This window comes from Xenopus laevis, chromosome 5S, assembly GCF_017654675.1.
Source record: "Xenopus laevis strain J_2021 chromosome 5S, Xenopus_laevis_v10.1, whole genome shotgun sequence".
Lineage (NCBI taxonomy): Eukaryota > Metazoa > Chordata > Amphibia > Anura > Pipidae > Xenopus > Xenopus laevis.
The window spans coordinates 104,274,332-104,294,036 of NC_054380.1; the positions used below are offsets into that span (position 1 = coordinate 104,274,332).

Below are 19,705 nucleotides of genomic sequence, written 5' to 3' on the forward strand. Positions count from 1 at the left end.
AGCTACAATATCCCCAAGTAGGCAAGTAGGGATTTGTGGCCCTGCTAAAGATGTACTACCAGTGTTTATCTACTTTATAAACACTTCTTTATCCATTATAAGCTGCAATAGCATTCATACCACACTATGGCCTTGTCTTACCCAGGACACCCTGGGGCCTTTGTAAAATGTTGCAGAAATGCCAAACAGTGTACATATGCACACACGCAGCGGGGGGGGGGGGCTGAGGCAGAGCCCTGGTGGGCTCAGGGCCCCCCAGTCCGACCCTGAATACAGGTAGGGGACCTACCAGAATGCTTGGGGCCTGGGGCTTTTGATAAACATTTGATAAATCCAATTTTGCTTCCAATAAGGACTTATATCTTAGTTGGGATCAAGTACATGTACTGTTTTTTTATTATTATTATTATTATTATTACAGAGAAAAAGGAAATGCTTTTTTAAAAATGTAATTATCGGATAAATTGTAGTCTATGGGAGATGGTCTTCCCATAATTCACAGTTTTCCGGATAATGGGTTTCTGGATAACGGATCTCATACCTGTACTGACAAAATTTATTTAAAAGAAAACTATAAATTGTTGTTGCCTGGAGCTTTTTTTGGAGTTTTCTTCTTATAAACCTTTGCTTTATAAATATGCAGTTAATTTGGCACTGTTTCTGAGGCAAACAATTATTATAGTATCTTTAGAAATTGTTCCCTCAGGGTAATTTACCTTTAACATTATAAAAGCTAAATCTGGCAACAAAACATTTATTTTTTTGCCAAGAGCTGAATGATTTAGTGTTTTCTGTGAACAAGGAAAACGCTCTATTGTTGAAGTCTAAGATCAGAGCATTTATCATGATTTCATGTTTTGCTGACATACATCCAAACAATGCTTTTCATCCTATTTTAGGAACAAAATCGTTTTTATATCATTGCAGCAGGGAACGTGTGGATGCACAAAAGGCATTTATTTGGGCTATTCTTTCCCATACAATAGCATTGCTAGTTAATGAAGTGCTGCCTTTTTCAAAATTTCTCATTCAGTGTGTACTTGTGGATGAACAGTCTGAAGCTGTAATTTTTATAATAACAAAATGAATCATTCACAAAAAGGGCAAAATTATTTCAAAATGTTGGTTTATACCAAACAGTTGGATCAGGGAGGAGATACAGTATATTATGTAGGCTAGCTTCCTGAGAATTCCATTAGACCTTATTAGAAAAGTCTTCACTACTAAGGTGAGCTGCCCAGTCGGGGGCACCCTCCCCGGGGCTTAAGGGCCGCTGCCCGGTCGAGGGCACCCTCCCCGGGGCTTAAGGGCCGCTGCCCAGTCGGGGGCACCCTCCCGGGGCTTAAGCCTTTGCCCGGTCGGGGGCACCCTCCCCGGGGCTTAAGTGCTTCTTCTTGACCTTAAATGCCATAATCTTCAAGTCATCTTAACTGTATACCAATTGTAGCTGCCTGGAACCCTTAAAGGAAAACTATACCACCAAAATGAATATTTAAGCACCATAAACTTTATATCATATTAGGGGGCACATTTATTATGGGTCGAATATCGAGGTTTAATTAACTCTCGATATTCGACCATCGTAGTTAAATCCTTCGACTTCGAATATCGAAGTATTAACTGCAATTCGTTCGATCGAACGATGGAAGGAAAAATTAAATCCTTAGAATCGAACGTTTCGAAGGATTTTAATCCATCGATCGAATGATTTTCCTCCAATCAGAAATTGCTAGGAAAGCCTATGGGGACCTTCCCCATAGGCTAACATTGGTGCTCGGTAGGTTTTAGGTGGCGAAGTAGGTGGTCGAAGTTTTTTTTAAAGAGACAGTACTTTGACTATGGAATGGTCGAATAGTCGAACGATTTTTAGTTCGGATCGTTTGATTCGAAGTCGAAGGTCAAAGTAACCAAAAAAATACTTCGAAATTCAAAGTATTTTTCATTCTAATCCTTCACTCGAGCTAAGTAAATGTGCCCCAAAGTGTCATATTAAAGAATCTTACCAAACTGGTTTATACATTTAAGTATACATTGCCCTTTTAAATCTTTTCCTTAAGCCCCCATTTTATGATATTCTCTGTGCTGCCTCAGAGATCACCTGACCAGAAATACTACAACGCTAACTGTTAGAGGAAGAAGTGTGGGAGCAAAAGACAGAACTTTTTCTGTTAATTGGCTCATGTGACCTAACGTGTATGGTCAGGTCCGCCATTACAAATCATGGGGCCCTGTACAACAAAATTTTCGGGAGCCCCAAAGCCCCACCCCAGATCCCACCCACACCACAGTTAAAAGACCACACAGACATCAGCGCTAAAAACGGTAAACCCTCCCACACACACAAGTTATAAAAAGCTATTGATGGCCAGGTCAGGTCTTTTTGCTGCTTCAGGACTTCAAAATTTGGCTCCTTTAGTGAATTCGGTCTTTTCTGCACTTCAGGACTTCAGCTTCGACTCGATTCCTGACTTTGGGTCTTTTCGACGTTTCAGGACTTCAACTTTGACTTACTTTCTGTCTTTTCGCCGCTTGGGGACTTCAACTTCGGCTCGTGCCTTTTCGTGGCTTTGGCCTTCGGCACTTTTGCTTTTTTTTGGGACTTTAGGAGAGGTGGCATGGCTTCTGCGCTATCAAGGGGGGCCCAGCTATTTAGAAAAGGGCTGCACAGCCAGGCCCCGGCCCGGTACACTTGTACCTCCTGTGCTCCCCTGATGGCGGCCCTGTGTATGGTTTGTTCGGTTGGTTTGGGTGCACCATGAATTGTAGGATCCCATGGGGCGGCTCTTATTTCTTAAAATGGCAATTTTCTATTAAGAGTTTTCCAATGGCACATACTTTTAAAAAAGTATATTATTATGAAAATGTTTTTTTTGTCATGAAGCAAGGTTTTACATATGAACTGTTTTATGCACAATATTGTATAGAGACCTACATTGTTTGGGGTGTATAGTTTTCCTTTAAAGAAAGTTTACTGTATACTGAATTTGGACACAAATGCTATTGTTAAAACTTTGACTCCGCAACCAGTTTCTAGTACATAACAGCCAAGAACTAAAATGAAATGTGAGCTAAAAATACCCTCTCCATGCAACATGTGAAGAAATCAGGGAGAATCAGTGGATCCCAATAAACAAACATAAAAGTAATTGGCAGCAATGCATGGGATAAAATGTACCAGACCAAAAATTTAAATTGATGAAAAACATAACTTGGATAGCAGCAGAATAAATGTATTAGAAAATGTACACTTTTTAAAACAAAACTCAGAACATGAAATATTTAAGAGTCACAAAAGCAGTCACTCGGCTTATTTCCTTTCCTTATTTCCTCACCTTAAAAAGTCTCATCAAGTATGACACTATGAAATATGTTCTCCTGTTCAGTTTTGATTCTGTCCAATGGCTTTTTAGTTAGTGTTTTTTAATTGTTTTTTTCAGGGACCACAGGAAACGTGTTATCCTTTAGTGAAACAAGAGCACACCATGTGGTTCAACACAAATCTGAACAGCTCATGTTGTACAATCAGAAACAATTAACTAGGATATATCCATCTGCATACAGGATAGACTCTAGTAATTTTAACCCAGTGACCTACTGGAATGCAGGAATTCAGCTCGGTGAGTATTTCATATTTTGTTATTTTGCTTTGTCTACAATTAGTATTCTCTGTAGTTCTCACACTCCCTGTGTATAAGCTACTGGCCTTGGTCTTCCTCTGTGCATAATAAGAGCAGGTATTGCTCCTATGTAGGGTAAACATAACAAATATGAAACAAAAGATGTTTTATATAGCAGCATACATTAGGCTGGAAAAAAACAGAAGTCCCAATTCAACCCTTGAGAGTGGACGCCAAATAAACCTACACCAGTAAATGTTGTAAATCTAGATTTACAAGGACCGACATTACTCCCTGTCCACAAATAGCAATCATGTTTGTCCTTGGATCAATTGCTAAGTAATGAGCAACGGCACTTTTTATTTCCCGATGAGGCAATTTACAAACAAAGAAAGTGAACAGAGCCACCTGGGTGCAGTGTTGTGCCACTTTATGCATACAGGGCTTCAAGCCCCCAGTTGCAGCTCATGTGCAGGTCAAGGGCATCCCCTAGGATTTAAGAAATAGTTACCAAGAAAAGAAGTTTATTATAACATTTTCAGATTTCAACAAAGCATTGTACTTTATATTTCAGGATAAAAGGGAATGTAGGTTGTCACTATTTAGCCAAAACCCAAAGCAGGCCCTATGTACAATAATTACTGAAGGGAGGGGTTCCCCCCCCCGAAACGTTGATATTTCTGGTGGCACAATAAAAGGGGTTAACTCCCCGATTGCATACAGTCATGTGACTTGTGCCTGCACTTTAGGATGGAATTACTTTCTGGCAGGCTGTTATTTCTCCTACTTAATGTAACTGAATCAGTCTCAGTGGGACTTGGCTTTTACTATTAAGTGCTGTTCTTAGATCTTCCAGGGAGTGTTAAGGTGGCCATACACGGGCCGATAAAAGCTGCCGACTGGCCGAGTCGGCAGCCTATTGGCCCGTGTATGGGCCCCCCCCCGACGGGCTTCCCTGATCTCAAACGGACGGGACTAAAAATTCCGTCGGATCGCGGCCGAATCTGTTCGTTGATGCGGCCCCGCGATCCGACCTCCCGCTACCAATCATTAGGATCCGATCGTTGGGCCCTAGGTGGGCATATCGGGGACAGATCCGCTCGTTTGGCGACATCGCCAAACGAGTGGATCTCTCCGTGTATGGCCACCTTTAGGGAGCTGCTATCTTATTGCCTTCTCATTGTTCTGTTGTTAGGCTGCTGGGGGGGGGGTGATATCACTCCAACTTACAGTACAGCAGTAAAGAGTGATTGAAGTTTATCAGAGCACATGTCACATGACTGGAGGCAGTTGGGAAAGTGACAATTTGTCTAGCCCCATGTCAGATTTCAAAATTGAATATAACAAAATCTGTTTGCTCTTTTGAAAAATGAATTTTAGTGCAGCATTTTACTGGGGCAGCACTATTAACTGATGCGTTTTGAAAAAAACATGTTTTCCCATGACAGTCTCCCTTTAAGTTACATCAAGATAATATTTTAATTTTAATGTCCCCGGGGACAGCACAGACTTAATTGTATTAAATAAACAAATGAAATGTCAATTTACTTATCACATTTTATATTTGCAGTCGCATTAAACTATCAAACAGAAGGACGCATGATGGAATTAAATCGAGCTAAATTCAAGGTGAATGGTGGCTGTGGATATGTCCTTAAGCCCCAGCAGATGTGCAAAGGTATTGCTCTCATTTTAATTGCATGCTGTGATATTGCTGTAGAACAATATATAGAGAATGCATGAAATAATACACTTAGTGCAACTGTATCATCTTTGTTAGGTTTATGACAATTAATTTTTTTCAATATCATGTGCCACTATAATTATTCCTTTGGGGGTTTTTAAAAGAAAGGGAAATGTTTAGTTTAACAGATATAGGTATGGGACATGTTATCCAGAATGCTCGGGACCTGGGGCTTTCTGGATAACTGATCTTTCCATACAGTAATTTGGAACTAAATACCTGAGTCTACTAGAAAATCATGTAAACATTAAATAAACCCAGTGGGCTGGTTCTGTTTTCAATAAGGATTTATTATATCTTTGTTGGGATCAAGTACAAGGTACTGTTTTATTAATACAGAGAAAAAGGAAATCATTAAAAAAAATTGGATTATGTGGATAAAATGGAGTCTATTGGAGGCTGTACATGTATTACCTGATTTTGGGATTAACTATATAATCTATCTATAACTAATAATCAATAGAAACCCCTTGTTTAGTTAACATGGGCAGGGATGAAAATCTCATGGCACTTAACAGTGATACAAAGGTACTAGGTGTAAGGGATATTCCTATAAAGAGTTATTATGAAACAAATCTAAATTCTTGCCTTTGTGATTTACTTTGTTTTGTGTGTATACAGGTATGGGACCTGTTATCCAAAATGCTCAGGACTTGGGGTTTTCTGGATAAGGGACCATTCAGTAATTTGGATTTCAGTACCTTTGCTCTACTAAAAAATAATTAAAACATTAGATAAACTCAAATAGAATTGTTTTGCCTGCAATAAGGAACAGCAAGTAAAAGTACTGAGAAAAAGAAAATCAATTAAAAAAATGTAATTGTGTGGTTAAAATGGATCTATGAGAGATGGCCTTCCTGTAATTTTGAGCTTTCTGAATAAGGGTTGCCAGATAACGGATCTTAGAATATTGAGCTCTATGCAAATAATCGCAGTGCTACAACTTTTTGGAATCGCAGTGCTTATCTCAACCTTCTCAAGTGTTCAAACAACACATACTTACACACCAGGCATTGGCCACTTTGCATATTCAAGTCTGTGATGTTGTCATACACTGGAGATGGAGTTATGTACACGTAATGTGATTAGCAAGTATGATTGAATGGGACCTACTCAGTTTCTCTGTATAGGTATGGTGCATGTAGTAACGTAAGCATACATTATCTTGCTGCAATGTTCAGAGCCACGTGGGCAAAAATTCACTGGGGATTTAGTTGCACTTTAAATACCTTGGACATTGCTCAGTCACATAGGAGGGTGACTATAGGATAGCTAGTGTAGTGTTTTCACGATTCTACAACTAGCACAAGCCCAGATAAATGACTAACACCTTGTACACTCCAACAATAAGATGGATTCCCATTTATACAAATATAACTTAATATATTTCATCACTGCTTGAAAATTTTTCAATCAATAACATGGTAGCCTTAAATTCACTAGTAACAGTTCCACCCAATTTACCAGAGCAAACTATACCAGTGTCTTGAACCTACTGTGAGTGCAAGTTGGAAGGAGCTTAGATACAGTAATAATCTCTAAGGAGTAGGGACATCCTCTCTACTGTACTCTTAGCACATGGCACTTAATCTCTGTATATTTATACTATTATATACTATACACCAGGGTTCCCAAACCTTTTTCACCCATGAGCCACATTCAACTGTAAAAAAAAGAGTTGGAGAGTCAGTACATTTTTGGCAACCCAAAATTGCTTCTGGCTCTGACTCCACGGCTCTGACCGTAACCATACAATACAATATTGCAATCTGAGCTTATCTTTAATAATGAAAAAACTTGATTTACTTTTCCTTTTCATCTGAATTCAGTTGTCTGATTACAGTGTTCCTTTTGAATTTTAGGGGCATTTAACCAATTTTCTGCTGATCCCCTTCCTGCCAGCCCAAAAAAGCAACTTATTTTGAAGATTATTAGTGGACAGCAACTTCCCAAACCACCAGATTCGATGCTTGGGGATAGAGGAGAGGTAAATCTAAGTTTTTCACATAGAGTGTGTTTATTGCAAAAATATTCATTGGCTACATGCTGAAAATAACTTTGTCCAGCCTGCTGTTGCCATTTTGTACGGTTAGCGTTGTTGGTGAGCCATGGTTTCTCCAGTACCTGCATGCTTTGGACTGTTCATAAAGTGGTTCAGCATAGAAGCTATAGGCAATGTAATGGAATACACTAATTTTGCACCAGGTCTGTTGTTTGCTTTCAAAGAGGTGATCACTAAATTATTCTTGCTGATTGGCTGATGTTATGTGCTAGACCTGGCGCAAACTTCATGACTTTTATTACATATACCTATGTGACAAAAGACAGGTATTTATTTGAGATGAACTCTATTTTATAACACGGTCATATTAAATATGTAGTGGGGGCTGTATAATAAACATTGCTCTACTGCTGCACTGTCAGTGTTGCATACAGATATCTACATTCATACTTACATATGTTTTTGAACAGATCATTGATCCTTTTGTAGAAGTGGAAATTATTGGACTGCCTGTGGACTGCTGTAAGGAACAGACTCGAGTGGTCGATGACAACGGTGAGCTTTTCCCTTTGTAATGATCCCGTCCTATTTTGACTATAAACCAGTCTCAACATAAGGATTGAGACAAAAAGGGCTGGTGTGTGTGAGCTAATGTAAACTGACCCAACCCAGTATTCCATAGAAACTCATTTCATTATTCCATCTACAGCAGAATGATCACAGCTAATTTCTGAGCTAAGCAATGGCAGCAGTTTAAATGGCAGAGAAACTACAATACACCTGAGAAAAACAACCCATTACTTAAAAGTGTGTGTAAATTGTGTAATGCCCTGTTAGATTAATGATATTTTTCTTGCGAGCTGCTTCTGTTACATTACAACATGCAACTTGCCAAAATGTATTTAATGAATACGGGAATTCCTGATAACTGAAATTGACAAGACCAATTTTAGGGCAAGGCAGATGTCCTTTCTGTTGGCCTCTAGAATCACTGGGCCTATAACAATAGCAACTTGGGATTCTGTACTAGGTGTTCACAATGTATACTGACACTATTAATACACAATAGTGGAGATCGGGACTACTTTGCTTACTGACTTTTTCTAGGAAGCAATGCTTCTACCCCCTAGCACCCATGAGGTCCCTTTCAGCAACTGGAACTTTTCTGTGTTGACTACACCACCAAGGCTCTCCATTTATTTCCTTCATCTTCACTAAGGGGAGGATCCAAAATACATATATAAATGTCATTAAAACAGGCTCATCTGCAGTCTGAACCACCTGTTACTATAACCTACTTCTACAAGATCATCCAAAGAGAGGATGCCCGAAGCTCACCCACTGTTGATTAACTTAATGCAACCCTTCTCTAGGAAAACTCACTCAAAATGATTCCACTTATTTTTAGAACTCTCTATCGCTATTGTACTTCATCATGTTTTATCCTTTGATATCCTCCAGTTAGCTTCTTATTTGCCAGATGAGCTTAAAAGCAAATTACTAACTGCCGGCTTTTTGAGTTGAAAACATTAGACACAGCAGAGTGCCTCCCTACTAATTAAAAGTAACAAGGTAATATATGTAATTCGAAGCTGAGGTGCAATAGTTTAGTTTAGAGCTCTGATGATTAATATCTTTTCAACAGTCCTATAGCCATGTATACTATTTCAATATTGTTTTTAGAAAATTAAATCCATTAAAGTAAATTGTATAACAGAAAAAATCAGTTCAGTAATAAAATGTTGCTTCACATAATATATTATGAATCCCTAATGGACTACAAGCCCCTCTTTTTCTCTGGAGCTTTTTTATAATGAGCAATATATTGCACAGAAACAACATTTAATTTATTTATTGCATATATAAATATATTGGCTTTAAAACATTTTTTGCAGTTAATTTAAACAGGCAAAATATATTATAATCAGTTTTCTCTTAGTGACAGCATGTACGTAACATAGCAATTGCCTATATGTTATGCATGGAGCTCTTATTTGGTAGCAGCCAGTGCCATAAATATTATGCTTCAATTAAACATAAAATGGTCATAATTGTAAGATCATTCAGACATTTATTAACCAAAATATACAAATGCATTTTAAACTCTATTCCTTTATGTTTGACATGTATAATAAACATTATATATTGTCTGATTCTTTTTTTTTTTAAGGTTTCAATCCTGTATGGGAGGAAACCCTTACCTTTACAGTTCATTTGCCAGAAATAGCATTGGTAAGGTTTTTAGTTTGGGACCATGATCCAATTGGGCGTGATTTTGTTGGACAGAGGACTGTGGCCTTTAACAGTCTTATGCCTGGTGAGCACCTTTTCTCCTTAAAGGAAAACTATACCCCCAAAATGAATACTTAAGCAACAGATAGTTTATATCAAATTGAATGACATATTAAAGAATCTTACCAAACTGGAATATATATTTACATAAATATTGCCCTTTTACATCTCTTGCCTTAAGCCACCATTTCGTGACTCTATCTGTGCTGCCTCAGAGATCACCTGACCAGAAATACTACAACACTAACTGTAACAGGAAGAAGTGAGGAAGCAAAAGGCAGAACTCTGTCTGTTAATTGGCTCATGTGACCTTACATGTGGTTTGTATGTGTGCACAGTGAATCTTACGATCTCAGGGGGCGGCCCTTATTTTTTAAAATGGCAATTTTCTATTTATGATTACCCAATGGCACATACTACTAGAAAAGTATATTATTATGATAATGGTTCATTTACATGAAGCAGGGTTTTACACATGAGCTGTTTTACTCAGTATCTTTTAATAGAGACCTACATTGTTTGGGGGGTATAGTTTTCCTTTAATTAAAATTATTCTATCTTTATGTCATTTGCTTCTAGTTATATATTACAAATCAAATAGTTAGCGCCAGATACTGTCTACTGATTGAAGGAAAAAAGCTGTTTTTTGTATTTCCTAAAAAAACACTGAACAAGTTCAAATGCTGTACTTCGGTGATGTTCATGTTTTGTTTCTATTAGGATATCGACATGTTTATCTGGATGGTCTAACAGAAGCCTCCATATTTGTTCATGTCACAATTAATGAGATCTATGGAAAGGTAAGAACATTTCTGCTTTAAGCAAATCGACAAGAACATTCAAGCGACGCCCTGGCAAAAAAATGCCCCAAAGTATGAGACTTCAATGTGAGTTTAGGGGGGTTATTTATCAAGGTCCGAATTTATCTCAGGATTTCTAATATGCAACTTCGAGCAACTCCGAATTCCCGAATGGACCTTATTTATGAAGAAAAAAGCCAGAAAAATAGGGTCAGGCAAAACTCTGAAAACTTCTGAGCTTTCGCTGAAAACCCCGAATTGTTCGGAGTTTTCTGCAAAAACTGAGGTTTTTTTCAGCGTTTTCTGAGTTTTTTTGCTCCAAATCCCCGAAATAATCAGACATCATACAGACATCAGCTCAGACACTGGGACCTTTCACATTGACTTATACAGGACCTTGAGAGCTTAGATGCCAGGGTTTTGGATTCTGAGTTTTTATACCATCTGACTTTAATAAATATTGAATAATTCGTAGTTTTGTTTTTTTTTTTTTTTTGCTCCGATAACAATTTTCGGATATTCAGAGCGTGAAAAATAACCCCCTAGATGTCTGAGAGATTGTTACACTCTAAAATGACTATTGACAATAATGTATTTATGCTTAAGATTTGCTTCGACGTGCTTATGGTGTAGATATGTATGGGGTGCTGGGATTTTGAGTTCCAACTGAATATACACAATGTCAAAAGTAAGAGCTAATGGCTGGATTTGCACTCACATTGAAATTTAAAGTACAATGAAATTAATATTCATGGAGGAGGTGGCAGTTTTTTAGGTTGGTTTAAGGAGGTAAGAGGAGTCAATGCAGAATAGTAACAGTGCAAGTTGGTGTATACACAGTATAGTAGTAAAGTAAGCATACCACAACTTGCAATGTTACTGCGCTGTGTGAGTAAATGGTCCTGGACAGCCAGGGATTCCATATATCTAAAAATGTACCGGCTTCCAAGAGGCAAGTCACCATCTTCAGTGATTTCCCAGGAATCATTTGTGGCTGTCCAGGACCATATTCAAGTACTGTATAGTTACATTGCAATTCCAATCTTGTGCCGTATAGCGACACAGGAAATTTAACTTTACCTTATATTATATATATACCTTATATATATATTTATATACAGTATGAAGTCTTTTTTGGTAATAAAGATATGACGGTGGCATATTAGTCTTTTTCATCCAACAGAAAATATACAAATCTTCCCTCTGGGATAGCTGCTCAGCACTGCATGTTTGACAGGGTGTGGAAGGGCATTTCATATGCAGAAGTTTTATGTTTACTTGCAATTTATCAGCTTTTGTGATATTTTAATATGGCTGTTTAAGATGCGATCCAGCATTCCATAACTACTGTACATAAGTAATGCCTGGTACATTCAATAACAGAATTCCTTTCTTTCCAATGTGTATACTTAATAACAAACAATGTATGTTTCTTCCTATTTCAGTGGAGTCCCTTAATCCTTAACCCCAGTTACACAATACTGCACTTTCTAGGAGCCACAAAGGTAGATGTGACTGCTGCCCTCACCAAACAACATATCACTCCACTTCATCCCCATTCACACACTAAATAGCTAATCACTGCATGGGTGAATTCACCATGTATGAGTCGAGCTTTCAGCTAACTGTCAGACGCCCTGTAATTAATTCAGTGTCACTGCTAATTAGAAAATGTAAGCAATTAGTGTCATAGTGGCTGTGGCGTTGTGAAGTGGAGCTTTTCATACACTGCATGGATCTGTCAAACTAAGCTGATATTTATTGTATTTAGCTTGGACACCTCAGCCATTTCATTCTCCATGCATTATTCATAACTTCCACACCAACTGAATTAAATTGTAAATGTCTAACTTGGGCTTCTGTTTTATTATTTCTTTCTTTTCAGAACAGACAGTTTATTGGCCTGAAAGGGTTTTTCAATAAAACTTCTAAGCACGGCTCCGTTGAGAGCAATGGTCATGTTCGCAAGAAATCAATTAGGGACCGTATCTTACGACGCAGTGCGAGCGCTCCAGCAAAAGGCAGGAAGAAAACGAAGACGGTGTTTCAAGAGTCAACCGAGAGTAAAGAAATTATCTGTGAAACATCTGGTGCTAAAGAGAGAGATTTTGTGAGAAAGAGAACCTCAATGAGTTTGCAAGTACGGCCTGTTTCAATGCCAGTGGATAAGTTACTACTTGGTGCTCTTCAACCTTCAACATCAGCAACTTCTAAGCAGACTAAAAGTGACATAGGTTCAGGTAAAATACCATCGAATTTTGTCTGAAAGCTATAAACTAGTTGCAACTAATATGTTTTGGGGTTTTAGTCTATACATGTGGAATTTTAATATTTATATAATGTTAAAAAAAAAATCAGCATAGGAAATTCAGTTAAATGTTTTCTTAGAGCCTAAATCAGCCTGTGATTAGGTGCCATTTGAGCATGAAATGTGTAAGGCTCTGCCAGAGAGCAATAAACACACTTTGCTGTGATTGATCATTTGGTCTAAGCTGAATGTTCTAGTTGTTTGTTTACAGAGTGGTGGCCTTTAGAAGAAAGAGCACTAAGATGTACAAATATTCAGAACTGTTTGTTTAGCCAAATGTGGGAATCTGTGGAATAACTAGCGTTCCCCGGGCCCCCTGCAAAAATATCTTCAGAGGGGCCCGGTGCACTCTGATCCCCATACTCCCGCCCACTTCTCTTCCCGCCCACTCACTGCTTGTCTCCGCTCTCTCCCGCATGTAAGAGAGAGGCTGGGGAGGAGGGCTTTTTTTTATTAGCTATAGAGGAAGCAGACCCCACAGTCTGGGCCCCCCTGTGACTGATGGGTCTGCTTTCTCTATAGTTATGCCACTGGTGGGAATATAGTGTATTCTTGCTAAAAACATAGACTTCATTGTATTAGAAAAAAATATATTGTTTAAGGCATTACACAAATATCTGCAATTATTTCTCAATATGATACTCTTGATTGTAAGCTAAACAGCTAATTGGAAGAGATATGAATATTGGGGCACCTTTGGTTTTATATAACCGGTAACACAACAACATAGTAACACAATTGTTACAAAGTGTAATGTCCAGTTAGTTTCTCTTTCTTCACCAGCTTAATTAGCACACTGTTGCTGATAACAGCATGTCTGCCGAATCAGCAGAAAATAAATGGGTAGCTAATGGGGCATCTTTGGAGACACAGATCTTTAATGCTTAAGGGCTGTGGTTGCCTTAGGTTGGTACAGAAGCCCAAAGTATAATGTACAACATTTCAAGCTACTTCTTTAGTTAAGCTTAGTTTAGCTCTCCTTTAAGGTCAAGACTAAGCAATGTCAGTAAATATAAATGATGTTCATTTTTTTTAATAATGCATTCCTCTGCCTCTAACTGCATGTATATTTTTATATTAAGTGAATTATTAATAGTGCCATAACTATATAGAGAATTGCAAAGAGTCCACATGCATGAAGGAAGATAGTACAAGACTGGTATTACAGAATAACTTAGAGGAGTATAATAATTGAATATGGCAATGGACATTTCTGTCTCAAACAGCTTACAATGTAATGTAATTTTATGGTTTGACTGCATGTTGATAGTATACAAAAAGTGAATCTACCATAGTTGGCCAATCTATATTGGTGGACCAGCAGTTCACCCTGTAACAGGCAGTCAGGGGATGGGGATCAAAAGGAAAAGGTGTACTTCTTCAAAATAAAAAAAAACATTCTGGAGAATACTTAATACACAAATAAATATTAAGAAATAAAGTATCACTTTAATTTGTACTACTATGATTATAATTATACACAGTACATTGTTTTGATGAATGTTTTTTAAATTGACATATTTGTAGTAATTTGTAGTTATTTTGTTTTAACAGAGATCTTTTGTTATTTTTGTAGTAGAAATCTGACTAGGAAACATCTCTAGGTAAAATAATATATTCAGTATGGTATCTCATTACCATCACATACAATGAATATTACATCACGTAGTGGATATAATAGACATTCACATGGAATGCCACGTCAAACAGCTTCTTGCTTGTGGGATCATGTTTCCATTTCACAGAAGCACTTCATTATACATTGAAGTATACCATGCGAACATCCCTTCACCTCTGAATCCAAATTTACATTCTTCATTTGTCTCTGTGTTCAGAAACATTTGCAAAGCTTTTACTAAAGTGTCCTTTTCCTGTAACCACTCAGGTTCAGCAGAAGAGCTTTAAGCTAAGAACCAGGAGAAGCCAGAGATGACTGGATCTACCCATTCATAAAAATAATCTCACTATTCAGAATTCTTCCCATCTGAAAACCGACAAGACTGAAAACCCAGTAAATGAACCTGTACATAAAAAATGGAGGAGTTTACATTTAGAAAAGCAAAATTAAGATGATATTTGAGAGTTAAATTAGACATTTACCAGTGAATACAATGAGGATAATGACAATTTAAAGCCAAAAGTCTCAATGTTTGAAGAAGCTGATGAGAAAGAAACTACTGTTTTATTAGACCAAAGTGAGTGTCTCTCAGTAAACGCCAAGAATCATGCAGAAGCTAAATCATTTTCTGTGACCGATTTATCAAGCACTACATGTACAGACACAAATCATTTGCATTCTACTGCAGCTTTATTAGAAAGTGATATTTCTCATATTATAAGTGAAGTTCCTTCAGTCTTTGAGAGTGAACTTGGAAGCTCAGTGTCTGCGTTAAGAAGGCACTTTGAGATCACTGAAGACAAAACTAATTTGACCTGTGTCTCAAGTTTGCAAGGCTCAAACAGCCAAAGTCATTTTTGTGACAAATCTGACATGTTAATATCTGACCTTTTGAATGGAAAAAAACATACTTTAGGTTTAAAGCACATAGGACAAGATTCCACTTCAGACACTAGTATATTCTCCAGCCCTGAAACAATGGAATATTCTATATACACAATTATTCATGAAGAACATCTACCTCCTGATGCCAATTACAAATTAATGGATGAAAACAGTGGTATATCTAATCTAAAAAATAATACAGCAAACAGCTGGCAGGAAAGTTCTGAGAACCTGCAGTTCAGAGCTCAAATGAAATATAATGCAAACAGCAATACTTTAAGACATTCTGAAAACCCTAATGTGTGTCCAAAGATCAAACCAAAGTAGGCCACACTTTTCATTTAATACATCTTTGGGCAGAACAGATGAGAATGCCAAACAGATGTCTTCTCATAACTCCTTCCCATACAACCTTAATATAGATATTCATTCTACAAGAGTAGCAGATAAGCATTTCTTCCATACCGGTGTTAATAGGCATTCAACTCAAGCCTGTCCAAACACTCAACTCCCTCAACAAGGATCTAGTCAAATTGATCAAAACAGGCATATTTTTAAGTTAAAAACCAAGATCAGATGCACCACGAGACATGCAACATATTACATAGTTAAATAGTTAATTGGGTTGAAAAAAGACAAAGTCCATCAAGTTCAACCCCTCCAAATGAAAACCCAGCATCCATACACACAACCCTCCCTACTTTTAATTAAATTATATATATCCATACCTATACTAACTATAGAGCTTAGTATCACAATAGCCTTTGATATTATGTCTGTCCAAGAAATCATCCAAGTCATTCTTAAAGGCATTAACTGAATCAGCCATCACAACATCACCCGGCAGTGCATTCCACAACCTCACTGTCCTGACTGTGAAGAACCCCCTACGTTGCTTCAAATGAAAGTTCTTTTCTTCTAGTCTAAAGGGGAGGCCTCTGGTATGGTGATCCATTTTATCGGTAAAAAGGTCCCCTGCTATTTGTCTATAATGTCCTCTAATGTACTTGTAAAGTGTAATCATGTCCCCTCGCAAGCGCCTTTTTTCCAGAGAAAATATCCCCAACCTTGACAGTCTACCCTCATAATTTAAGTCTTCCATCCCACTAACCAGTTTAGTTGCACTTAGTCTCTGCACTCTCTCCAGCTCATTTATATCCCTCTTAAGGACTGGAGTCCAAAACTGCACTGCATACTCCAGATGAGGCCTTACCAGGGACCTATAAAGAGGCATAATTATGTTTTCATCCCTTGAGTTAATGCCCTTTTTTATGCAAGACAGAACTTTATTTGCCACAGAATGACACTGCCCAGAATTAGATTGCTTAACCAGGAAACATGCACAGCTTGCCCAATACAAACTTGAATGAGAAAAACTCTGGCACTCGAGGCAAGTGAAATGCAGGGTTTCCCCTTGCTTTTTATTTCTTGTGCAGACGTCTGCACAAGAAATAAGAAATAAAAAGCAAGGGGAAACCCTGCTTTTCACTTGCCTCGAGTGCCAGAGTTTTTCTCATTCTACTATATATTGGGGGTTGCCGTACTCTCTACCCTGTGCACCAGGCGTTCTCTGTGAAGATATTAGAGTGTGATCTGCTTCACCTTGTTCCTGTTAACCAATACAAACTTGGCCAAGCCTTCAAACTACCACATTCATTCGTTACAAGGTATGAAACAGCCAAGTCCATGTAAGTCGAAAAGTCTTGGAGATCTGACATCAGACGATATATCTTGTAATTTCGAAAGCAAGTACAAACGAATCAACAGAGGTTTTCTTTCATCCAGTGTTTGTCAGGAGAATACATCCTTAGCACATAGCAGACCTCAGTCTACAGATGCATTAACTGAACAGTTACGTAAACTTATGTCTTTTGACCAAGACGATAGAATGGGACAATCCTAAACCACTCAAAAGAAGGCTATCATCAAGAAGTCAAAGTAGGGTCAGAAACATTGCTAACCGTGCCAAAGAAAGACAGGAGGACAATAAGATAAAGCAAATCACTCCAAACTCGAGTGAAGTAGTCTTCAGAAACAAACTTTTCACAGCTTCTCAGCCTATAAACAGACTCTCCACTGGTTCTGGTAGCTTGTACAAAAACGTTAATAATGAAAACCTGGAAGGAAGAGGTATTCCAGAAGGTGCATGCACTTCTTATACACAAGGCTGTAGTGATCACATTGACACTAATGGTTTTACATGTCAAAACGAGTCAAGCAATACTGATGAACCAGAAATGTATTTCCTACTAAAACTGTAATCTGTACAAAGTCTGCACTTCAGTGTTTGATACAAAATGTCTAATTTCACAGAAAAATTTCATAGAAAGTGTTTTTTCCAACCGTTCAAATTATATAGATAGACACGTGAGTTTGTTTTTTTCATTTGTTTAGTCTTCCATTAGTTTAAGCTGTAAATACTTTTCCTAGATATATATATATATATATATGTATTATTTTTATTTTAATTATGAGTTTTACTGGGGAATTACGTGCATGCATTTATTCTGGGGATCAAAGCATCTAAATTGTTACATGCATGTACATTTTAAGGAAACATTTCTGTAAATTTGAAAATATCTAAGGATACAATTGCAATAAAACATGTTTCCTTATTTCGTTTTCATTTATCTGGCAAAATTTATGGAGCTGGGTCATACAAGAAGAGAAGCTATTGAATGTTTTGTTGTATTATCCATGCCTAAAGGAACAAGTACTTTAAGAAAATAGCACATAGTGTAGGTAGCAGATCATACTGTATAGTAGTGTGATACATTATCTGGGATATTCTCACCCAATAAGACACTGATGGGACTCTTTACTAAGCATTCAGTATTTTGCATGGTGATAGGGAACCAAAGAGAATGCTAAATGTACTAACCATGAAATGTTATAGGAGCTGAGTTAGCAGTAGAAGGGGGATTTATCCCTTGTTCTTTCATGAAGGAAAACACACATTTTAGGTGTTATCACTCCTTTACATCCAGGCCCATCATCACAACAGTGAAATGTAGACAATGCTAAGGGGCCGATTCACTAAGGGTTGAATATCGAGGGTTAATTAACCCTCAATATTCGACTAGGAATTAAAATCCTTCGAATTCGAATATGAAGTCAAAGGATTTAGCGCAGATAGTTCGATCGAACGATCGAAGGATAATTCCTTTGATCGAACGATAAAATCCTTCGAATCGAACGATAAAATCCTTCGAATCGAACGATAAAATCCTTCGAATCGAACGATTCGAAGGATTTTAATCCAACGATCGAACGAATATCCTTCGATCAAAAAAAGTTAGCCAAGCCTATGGGGACCTTCCCCATAGGCTAACATTGACTTCGGTAGCTTTTAGATGGCGAACTAGGGGGTCGAAGTTTTTTTTTAAAGAGATAATACTTCGACTATCGAATGGTCGAATAGTCGAACGATTTTTACTATGAATCCTTCGATTCAAAGTCGTAGTCGAAGGTCGAAGTAGCCCATTCGATGGTCGAAGTAGCCAAAAAAAACTTCGAAATTCGAAGTTTTTTACCTTCCAATCCTTTACTCGAAGTTAGTGAATCGGCCCCTAAGTGTTGAAGGTAAGTTAGGCTAGAAGCATACGTACTGGACCCACCCTCTTGTACTTTACGAGTTTGATCCTAACTGTAAAACCCAACTTCTGAACTTTTGTATTGTAACATGTTTCTAAATTATATTATTTTGGATTGCATCCTTTTTTTTCAGCAGCTGGGAACGCTCCTCAAGTAGGTAGCAAAAACAAGTTCATTACTCAAGACGTGCTAAATCCCATTTGGTTCCTCTCATATTAGGCAGAAAGTCAGTCTTAGAAAAACTGCTTTGTAGATCACTACCCCTCCTCCGAAAATCTAAAACACAATACTTAGAAAACACAAAATAAATACCTATAGCACCTAGGGCATTTTGAATGGGGGAGTAGGGTTAGGAAACACATTATCACTGCTGTAGTTCTCATTAAGAACAGCATAGGAGGACAAGAAAATTCAGTCACTAAGTTTATTCCACTGGCTGGTGCTCCTCTGTAAACAAAAAACAAATGTACCGACCCCAGGAATTCATAAAGCAGCAATGCAATTAAATCCACTTAGAAATATGCTTGGCACTCCCAGTGCATTGACCATTCCTTGTACTTTAAAATATTGTTTGGGTGTAAGCACTTCTCTTTAATTTGGGAATGTTAAAAATGCACAGTTTACCATTACCACAGAACACATATGCATTTCTATCACAAATCACTTTTACAAAGTAATGTGTGTGTTTGGCCTTAATATCAATAAGATGCTTTCAGAGCAGTATTCTGCTTAAAGCCCTTAAGATATACATAAGCAGTTCTTATTAATTTATGATGCTGATATATCCAAAAGTGTGGTTTCTGCCCAAACTGAGCAATATTCTTGCAGGTTATTCCATCTGTATA

At 37.7% G+C, this 19,705-nt stretch overlaps 1 protein-coding gene and 1 pseudogene across 4 annotated transcripts in view; both read left to right on the forward strand.

Moving 5' to 3' along the window:
- The window catches only part of LOC108718120 (1-phosphatidylinositol 4,5-bisphosphate phosphodiesterase eta-1), a 59,495-nt gene extending 43,556 nt beyond the window's left edge, over positions 1-15,939 (forward strand). For 2 of the 4 annotated variants that reach the window (XM_041564920.1, XM_041564923.1), the window contains 9 exons: positions 3,438-3,617; positions 5,188-5,295; positions 7,224-7,348; positions 7,834-7,918; positions 9,534-9,680; positions 10,376-10,455; positions 11,901-11,960; positions 12,341-12,695; positions 14,649-15,939. In XM_041564920.1, the coding sequence (XP_041420854.1) occupies positions 3,438-3,617; positions 5,188-5,295; positions 7,224-7,348; positions 7,834-7,918; positions 9,534-9,680; positions 10,376-10,455; positions 11,901-11,960; positions 12,341-12,695; positions 14,649-14,668 (1,160 nt within the window). In that variant the 3' untranslated portion in view covers positions 14,669-15,939. Of the gene's footprint in view, positions 1-3,437; positions 3,618-5,187; positions 5,296-7,223; positions 7,349-7,833; positions 7,919-9,533; positions 9,681-10,375; positions 10,456-11,900; positions 11,961-12,340; positions 12,696-14,339; positions 14,368-14,648 lie in introns of all 4 variants that reach the window. The other 2 variants (XM_041564921.1, XM_041564922.1) reach the window with 2 other exon arrangements.
- Positions 15,940-16,761: 822 nt separating this feature from the next.
- On the forward strand, positions 16,762-17,881 carry LOC108718122 (annotated as a pseudogene).
- Positions 17,882-19,705: the final 1,824 nt, after the last annotated feature.